Here is a 9387-nt window from a genome sequence, read left to right on the forward strand (position 1 = left end):
CCTCAGATTGTGCTCTCAAGGCCTTCAGTTTATTAGAGGAGATCCATCTACATCATTGAGGGGAATTTCCCTCACTTAAAATGATTACAGGTGTTGGGGTGGCCAGCTAGCTCAGTGGGTAGAGCACACAACCCTTGATCTTGGGGTTGTGAGCTTGAGCCCCACGTTGGGTGTGGAGACTGCTGAAAAGGTATATTTAAAAAAACGATTGTAGACGTTACTCACCTTTACAAAACATCTCCATGGCATCATCTAGATTAGTGTTTGAACAAATAATGAAGCACCGTGGCCTGGTCAGGTTGACACAGAAAATTAACCATTATAGTCACTAATTCAAATTTTTAAAAAATAGGTGGTGGCAAAACCAGCATCTATCTGTGCATTGGGTTTGGTCGGAGCCTGCCAGTTTGTTTAGCCTTCTTCAACATGCTGGAGCAGGAAGCTTGGTCCTTTACAGACCTACGGTATGAAAATACCCTAGCCACACACCCTCCTTACAGCTGGAATCATACATGTGTAGTAACAAGAAGCCTGCAGTGAACATGCCAAAGTCCCACCCTTTCTGGGAGACTATGTCTCCATAAACAGCTAGTCGTGTGTGTGTGTGTGTGTACCACTGTACTGATGAGATGCTGTATGATAAACAACATGATTTTCTCTCAGATCGTTTTCTAGCTCATTAAATTATGTTCATTATAAAATCCAAGCTTCCGGTGCTAGGTAGTCATTTAGAGAGGCTCAGGAGGGAGGGATGAATGAGAAAGGTGGGGACTTGGGGCTAACAAAAGCCCCAAGGCTTTTCTGTCTATAATTACCAGTCATTCACACAGTACCTTGGAGACAGAGGAATGCCCCTCTCTTCCACACACTCGCAGACAGCTCTTTTGACTTTTGTTTTTCTCAAACTTAACCTTGATAGAGTCAGCCTAGAAAACAGAGGTGTGCTACAAAGTCATTTTGTCACTGACTTATAAGATACATATATATTAAGGTATATCTTCTAAGGTACGTGTGTGTGTGTATCTTCCAAATATTTATTTTCTGATTCTTATATGTATTGCAATGTTTTTCCTAATTTTTAAACACTGATCATGATGTCTTTCACTGTAATTCTGTGCATGCATGCACCTTTTCTTAGTCTATTTTAACAAGACAAACATTAGAAATGAGGTTAAAATGGGTCCATTAAAAGCACTGACTTACAAATTATATCACTTAGACATCCATTATGTTAGTAATAGTAAAGAAGATAGAACTAAACTTGTTTTGGGTTAATACATGTCTTTTCTAGGTTTCTTAATTCCTGTAGTGAATTCGTTTGATATAACAACCACTGTACAAAAATAAAAACAATTACGATTAAGTGGATCTTTTTTTAGCTTTATGAGAAGCCAATTTGGTTTATCTGGTATAGGCTCTATTCCCTGTTGTTTCGTTTTCAAATGTAAGTCATCTCTGTTGGGATTTTGTTTCTCAAGCAGAGTTATTGGAAGGAGTCACTGCAGAAGAAACCAGAAAAGGGGGACCCATATTGTGGTGGACATTTCTCTGATCTTTGGAAAAATAGCTCTCCATACTTAAAAATCAGAGAGTGCTGACGGAAGGGCTGGCAGTCTTACTTTGTTTGATACACCTGAGTTTCACTCTTATTTGAATGGATATTTACCCCTGTTAGACTCATTCTTTTCAATGGCAGAAACCATAATTTTAATGAGTATGCCAACCCATGGAAGGCATTGTCTGAAATTGTTCTTTTGTGATATCTGCTTTGAATCAAATACACACAGATTTTCCTTATGCAGAATTCTGCACTCCAACTCACAGTATTACATATACTCTTTTTTTTTTTTTTTTTTTTTTTTAGATAGAGCATGAGCAGGGGGAAAGGATCAGAGAAGGGAGAAGGAGAGAAAATCTCGAATAGGCTCCGTGTTCAATGCAGAGCCCAAAGTGGGGCTCAGACCCATGACCCTGAAATCACAACCTGAGCTGAAACCAAGAGTCGGGCAATCAACCAATTGAGCCCCCAGGTATCTTGTTTTACTCTTAACATAGATTAAATGCCTATTAGCTGATAGATTTTATATGGAACACATTAACAACATGCATTTTCTTGCATTTCTTGCTCCTTTCCACACTTAGAGTTTATTTTATCTATTTTGAGAAACAGAGAGCAAGAGCGAGAGCGAGAGAGCGTGAGGGAGCGCATGAGCATGAGCCAGAGCATGAGGAGGGGAGGGGCAGAAAGAGAGCAGGGATAGAGGTGAGGGTGGGGAGTGAATCCCAAGCAGGCTCTGTGCTGTCAGCACAGAGCCCAATATGGGGCTCTATCTCCTAAACCATGGGATTGTGACCTGAGCAGAAACTAAGAGCCGATGCTTAACTGACTGAGCCACCCAGGTGGCCCTCCTTTCTCCACTTCTTAAGCATTCACAGCCATCAACTATCTTCAGTAATGGCTTATGACAAAAACTGTCATGCTCTTACCTGTGGTCAGGGCTGGCTACATAATTTGCTGGGCCCAATGCTAAATGAAAATGTGGGACCTCCGTTCAAAAAGCAGGGAAAAAAGGTGCTGTTAAAGGTACAAATGTAATAGGGGTCATAGTGATACAGGAGTGGTTACGTGAACTTAAAAATTACAAATGAGTATCTTCAGTGTCAGCATTTTATGTAATACAATAAATTATAATAGTTCATTAATGTGGTATCTTGATTGATGATGAAATCTTTCTGGCTTACTTGTCTGCAAATTCACGAAGATTTATCCTGTCCTTTTATTTTCATTTTCAGTAGATGAGAAATTCACTTCATGCAGTTTCTTTTTCACTAGACAGGACTGAAAGCAACATCAGCCACTCTTGACAAAGGCAAGATCTCAAATAGATTTTGATCATTTTCATTTTGGAGAGGATCTCTCTGTTAATGCAACTATTAAGAATGTTTATAGGCCATGACAACACTAAGATAACTGTCTAATAAATTATTTTGAAATACAACTTTTAGTACTTCTAGAGTGTTGGTTCTTGTGGAACAGTTTCTCTAAACAGATTTAATTCCTGATACAAATTAGTTTCATGTAAATCTGAATTTAAGCATAAATGTATACAGTGACATTTTAGTGTTTCCTCACACGTGAGGAAATGCTTCCTGAAGCTTGTAGAAGTCATAACACGCAACTGAAGTGCCTTCATGATTGGGGTATAATTCATAGGGCCTGTTTGTGCAAGTGGGAGATGAAGGAAGGAGCAAGGTTTCTAACTGTGTCTATAACTTTTCGTTAAATAGTTTCCTTTAATAGGCAAATCAGGGTCAGGTAGCAGAAATACTTGCCTTGGGGTCTTTCTTGTTTCACTTACTATAAGAGTTTGAGGGGCATTTTGACGGGCGCCTGGGTGGTTCAACTGGTTAAGCATCGATTCTTGATTTCCACTCAGGTCATGATCTCCTGGTTCGTGAGTTTGAGCCCCATGTCGCAGTGTGGGGCCTGCTTGGGATTCTCTCCTTCTTTCTCTCTGACCCTCCCCGTTCTCCCACTCTCTCTCAAAATAAATAAACAAAAAAAAAAGAGTTTGAAATTTATGGTAATGAAGACGGACCTTGTCAAGTCATTAAAATGAAAGGTAGGCCTGGATATTGTAAGGCAAGTCACCAGGAATGCTCAATCTGTAGGCAATCCATGCCCTTGTGAACCCCTACTAACCAGCTTTAACGTCTAGCCATATTTCCAAATGCCTTTTCATCTTGATGGTAAGTCTACATGTTATGAACAAGTACAGTTTATTAGCATGCATGCTGAAAATGGCACCCTCAGATGCTTACTCAGTTCTGACATAGCTTCATGCTGTCAGGGGCTTCTGCATCTAAATCACCACACCTGATGAAGATGCAATCCAGTGAATGCAAATAAAATTCATCTGTGTTAAAAGCCTGTGTCCCTCTTACATAAAACAACAGTAAAAACAACCACAAAATTTAACAACTTGACAATCTGGAAAGTTGTTCTGAGAAGGGAAAAACATGAGAGCGTATAAAATCATGATTGTGGATAGGGTAAACTGATTTGTTCTGCACATTCTGGATTCCTATGGAAAAACAAAACTCTTGGCGAATGAAAGAAGGAGGTTTTTTTTTTAATGTTTTATTTATTTCTAGGAGAGAGAGAGAGAGACAGCGTGAGCAGGGGAGGGTCAGAGAGAGAGGGAGTCACAGACTGAAACAGGCTCCAGGCTCTGAGCTGGCAGTCAGCACAGAGCCCGACGCGGGGCTCGAACCCACGAACCGCGAGATCATGACCTAAGCGAAAGTCGGACGCTTAACCGACTAAGCCACCCAGGCACCCCAGAAAGAAGGAGTTTTATAAAAGACAAGAGTGTAATAAACTTTGAGAATACAAGATCACCAAAGATAAGGTATTACTGATATTATGAACAAGAGGCTCAAAATGGATTTAGGTACATTTATAATAGAATGATAAATTATTTAGAAAAATCAAGAATTTTGAGGTCTCTTTCATTTGCAAGTTTCTGAGCCTAATTTCACGGAAGGCACTCATCCACTAATAAATTTTGCTCTCAGAATCGTAGACTCTGGAGTATGGAAGAGACTAAAGGGAATCAATCCATTACTCTTTCACTGCCCCTCGCCGATTACTATCATCCCGAATTGCATGATTACTCTGAAATCTAAAGTTTGCTTCCGTGTCTTAAAAAGCAAAGTCATGGAAAGAGACTCCAACAGACAATTTTAGATGGGAGAGGAGGAAGATGAATTGGAAATACAATCTGGCCACAACGATTAGTGGGAATGGGAAATGGAATCCTGAACTAGCATCCATCCTTTTCAATCATTAGTATGGGCCACATTTTGCACTGAAAATGACTTATTCTCACCATTTCATAAGCACATAATTGAAAGAGTATTACAGAGGAACAGATTAAGTTACATCCAGTTTATTGGACTGCATACTTCCTCTGGCATGGGCTTTTGTTTTTTCTTTAAACTTCAAGGATTTTATCTAATCCACATGTCAAAAAATCATAGTCAGAGTTAAAGAAGGCCACAGAGTAATAGGTCTAGAGGTCAAGAAGCAAGAAATCTCAAAGTGTGGATTTTTTTCTTTTATAAACCCCGATTAAAAATATATGGGAGGGATTATAATGATTTAGGGATTCCTAAGCATTTCTTTTGACTGAGCTTCTATGTTATTTCCTCTTTACTATAATTGTTACTGGTTTCTGGGTGATATAAATGCACAATTGGATCACTGCTTTTCACACATGTGAATATAGCCTGTGCTCAGTGTTCATAAGGTAGATATTATTGCAATTCTGCAACAAAGTAATGGCAGGAGATTAATGATTATGCAGGAAATATTGACAACAGAAGCATTCTCTAAATGAATATTTTTTGAGTGTCTGTTATGTACCGAACACTCTTCTGGTGCTGGGGCTACATCTGCAAACAAAACAAAACGGGAAACTCCAAAACAACTTTTTACATTCCAGTGAGGAGAGACAGACAATACAATAATGAGCATAGTGAAAAAGCACATTGTAGAGGTTGTTTTTTTTTTTTTAGAAGAGAGTACCTCAGTTAGCCATTGCTATAGAACAAACCACCTCAAAACGGGGTGGCTCAAAATAGTAAGTATTTGTTACTGGTCCTAAGAGCAAAGGGAGAGGGAAATGAGAGAGGGATTATGTTGCGACTTTAAATAAGGAGGTCACCTCATTATGAAGGTGACTGGTAGACTCTTAGGTGGCCTCCTGATCATCTGGCCTTTGTATATTCTCTTTCCTTTGAGTGCGGACTAGACCTAGTGACTGCCTTCCAACAAACAAAATATGACAAAACTCATGGGATGTCACTTCCAAGACCAGGTTACAAAGAGACTGTCTTCTGTCTTGCATGCTCTTGCTTGCTGGCTCTGATGAACTCGGGTACTATGAGCTGCTCTGTGGAGAGATCCACATGATAGGGCACTCACAGGCACCTGTCCCGTCACTCAATAGCTCACAAGGAACCGAATCCTAACTGGGTGAATGAGTTTGGAGGTGGGTCCTCCCTCAGTGGAGCTCACAGATGAGACCTCAGTCCCGGTGCCTCCTTGACTGCAGTGAATCCTTGAGGCAGAGACGCCCAGCTAGGTGGCGCCTGAAATCCTGATGCACAGAAACTATCAGATGTTTGCTGTTTTAAGCTGCTAAAATTTGGAATACTTGGTTACAGAGCGGTGGATAGCTAATACACCTTGAAGGAAGTGAGGGAGTTCGCCACGTGGGAGCTATCTGGGCAGAGGGCACAGCCAGTGCAAAGGTCTGGACAGAGGATCAGGACTGACATGTAAAACGAATGGCAAGGGGGCCATTGTGTAGGAAGGGTGAATGAGGGTAAAAATAATAGGAGATGAAGTAAGAGATGTGGGTGGGGAGCCAGATCACATGGGGGCCAGGAGGTTATTATAGGGATTTGGCCTTTATCTGAGAGAAACTGGGAGCTGCTGCAAGGGTTTGAATCTGACATCATGGGGTATAGGTTTTTGAAAGATTCCTCTGGTTCGTGTTGAGACTCAGCTGTAAGGAATAAGGGAGAATAAGGGGGGAAACAGGGAGACCAGTTAGGAGTCTGTTGTAGTAAGTTAGGCAAGAAATGATGGCAGCTCCAATCAGGATGGTAGTTGGTAGAGTTATGATAACAGGGATGGATTCTGGATGTACTTTGAAAGTAGAACCACGGATTGGTTTGTGGAGTGGGAGGGAGAGAGGAGTCAAGGAAGATGCCACCGTTTTTGGTTTGAGGAAGTAAAAAATGATAAGACTGTGGGTGGATCAGATATGGGAGATGAGGAAAATCAGAAATTAACTTAATCATGTTGAACCTGATCTTTATTATACATTAAGTAGAGATGTTAAGTAGGCAACTGTGTATATGAGCCCAGAGCGCAGGAGTGATGTTTAGGCTGGATATATAAATACAGGGGTTGTCAGCAGATAAACAGTAGTTAAAGCCTGAGACTGGATGAGATCACCATCCAGTGAGAAAGGGACCAGGAGCTGCAAATTGGCATGCTCCCTCCAAGCCGTCAGAAGAGAGGGAAGGAGTCCGCAGAGGAACCTGGGAAGGAGCGGCCATCGAGACAGGAGGAAAACCCCAAGGTGTGGTGTCTTGGGGACAATCAGGGCAAGTTATCCAGGTGACATGACCAGCTGCTGCTGCTGTGTTGGGACAGGTGCCGAGAAGCGACCACTGGGTGAGGCAGAGTAGCTGGAGACCTTTCCTGGGGCAGTGTCCTGGCCGTCATGAGGTCTAGAGAGTGACCAACTTGGGCCGGACGCTGGAAGGAGAATAACATTAGTCAGAATCTGGCAAATCTTTCTAGTTTTGCTGCATAAAGAAAAAGAAAAAAAGCCAAAAACAAAACACAAACCAGAAAGGAACTGCTTATCTGGTGAGGGAAATGAGGTTAGAAGGTTTTGAAAAGGTATTTGTCTGCTTACAGAAATGCAGAGAAAAGAGCAAACACGTGATGATCCAGTGGGAGGAAGAAGTGCTCAAGCAGGGGGCCTGGCTGTGGGAAGAAATCCAGAGAGATTGTCTGTAGTTTCAGGAAAAAATTGCAATGACTTTGAAATGAGCAAAAAATATTGCAGGTGTCCTTTCTGGCACCTGTTTAGGCTGTCTGTCCCGTGTCTTTGGGCTATTTAACAACTCCTAGACAACCGACAGGAATGCAAATAATTCTTCTGCAGAGACATGCAAGGGCATTTTGTCTGCGGGAGGCACAAGTACTTTCCCTCTCCTCACTGTAGACACTACTTTTGCAGGTTTTAAGCAACTAATATGCCTCTATGACATTCATTTTGGCATGCCTCATTACCCACACATGTGCCTGCTTTTAGGCATTCCTCAGTGAACTGGTTCTAACATCTTACCGGTTCCTTCACTGTTTAACAAGTGAAGTAAAGTTGTTGGCACATGTTCATTTTGTATTTGTATGAGAATCATGATTTTACATTTAAAAAAAAAGTATCCTTCAACAATAGTAACGAGGGACAGTAGCGTATTGGGAGAGCAGATGCTTGGGTGGGTGGAGGAGTGGGGGTAACCTGTGGGGGTTCTCTTCCAGCAGCTTCGTTTTTCTGGGCACAGAGATGTAACACAGTCAGTAGAGGGGGAGAGTGAACGGACTGGGGAATTTTAATATGGTTGCAGCACTGAAGACCGTTTGAGGTTAGTGGACATGAATCTGGAGTGGGCTGTCTGTGGACTGTATTTCTCCAGCCACGGTTCAGCTGTGTGGACGCACAGAGAGAGAGAGAGAGAGGGCTGAATCTAACCAGGGTTGTGGCTTTGCTAAATCAGTAGGAGGAGGCAAGAGTTGAGGATCTATATGAAGGATTGGTTATAGTGATTTACCTGGAATTTAAGCAGGGTAAGGAGATAAGGGAAGACTTATGGGCAAAGGACAAAAAAAATGTCACGAGGTCAATATACTGGAGGACCCAACAGGGTGGAAAGATTGTTGGAGTTGCAGTACTAGAACAATGAGCTGGAAAAACAGGAGGTGGTAGGCAGAAAGTAAGCGAAATATTTTCTATATTTGGGGCCGGCATTCTACTCTTTGAGGGTCACTCACCTGCTGTCCACCAAACTCCCCCTTTTTGTGAGTGGAAGCACAGATCTTTTGCATGGGCTGCTTAATTCCACTGTCTCTTTGTTTAGCTCTTATGGTCTTTCTCAGTGAGATGGTTCCATGAAATCAAGTCTTTCAAGAGCGAACAGAATCTGCAGACAGATAGGCAGCATGATGAGCATGGTCTCTTTGCTATGGAAGGTTGTATGGTTTGACCACTGCACAAAGGACGCTAGGCACAAAGGGTGAGTGGGGCTGAGATTCAGCCTGAGCTCTGCTCACTGAGCCGCAGTCCCATCACCTGCTGTCTTTTGTGGCCACAAATGTTCATGCTTTGCTACTAGGGAGATGTCCCGAGTGCCATCTTTTCTAATCCACAGAAAGGTGTTGTGTGAGCCAGGGAGCCCTGGTAAAAACTGCACACATGCGATGAAGACTTACCAGAGGGCTAGACTCAGGAGACAGGTTTGTCTCTTTGCTGAGAAATCCCTTGTGTTCTTTTGTCCTCTACGTCCTTCAAGAGCTGAGAATCTTTTTGGAGGAAGAGACTCAATACTAAACTTTCTCAATCGTGTGCATAGAGTAGCTCTTTAGAATTCAGTTTTTGCTTGGGGTGCCTGGGTGGCTCAGTCGGTTAAGTGTCCAACTTCGGCTCAGGTTATGATTTCACGGTTCGTGGGTTCGAGCCCCGTGTCGGGCTCTGTGCTAACAGCTAGCTCAGAGCCTGGAGCCTGTTTCAGGTTCTGTGTCTC

The 9387-nt window shown here is 42.2% G+C and overlaps 1 protein-coding gene across 1 annotated transcript in view; it reads right to left on the minus strand.

Moving 5' to 3' along the window:
- TMEM165 (transmembrane protein 165) overlaps window positions 1-244 on the minus strand; it is a 33906-nt gene extending 33662 nt beyond the window's left edge. The window contains exon 1 of the mRNA XM_077757725.1: window positions 226-244. Within this exon, the coding sequence (XP_077613851.1) occupies window positions 226-244 (19 nt within the window). The remainder of the gene's footprint in view (window positions 1-225) is intronic.
- Between the last annotated feature and the right edge of the window lie 9143 nt (window positions 245-9387).

Source organism: Crocuta crocuta, unplaced genomic scaffold (assembly GCF_008692635.1).
Source record: "Crocuta crocuta isolate KB4526 unplaced genomic scaffold, BGI_CrCroc_1.0 scaffold282, whole genome shotgun sequence".
Taxonomy (NCBI): domain Eukaryota; kingdom Metazoa; phylum Chordata; class Mammalia; order Carnivora; family Hyaenidae; genus Crocuta; species Crocuta crocuta.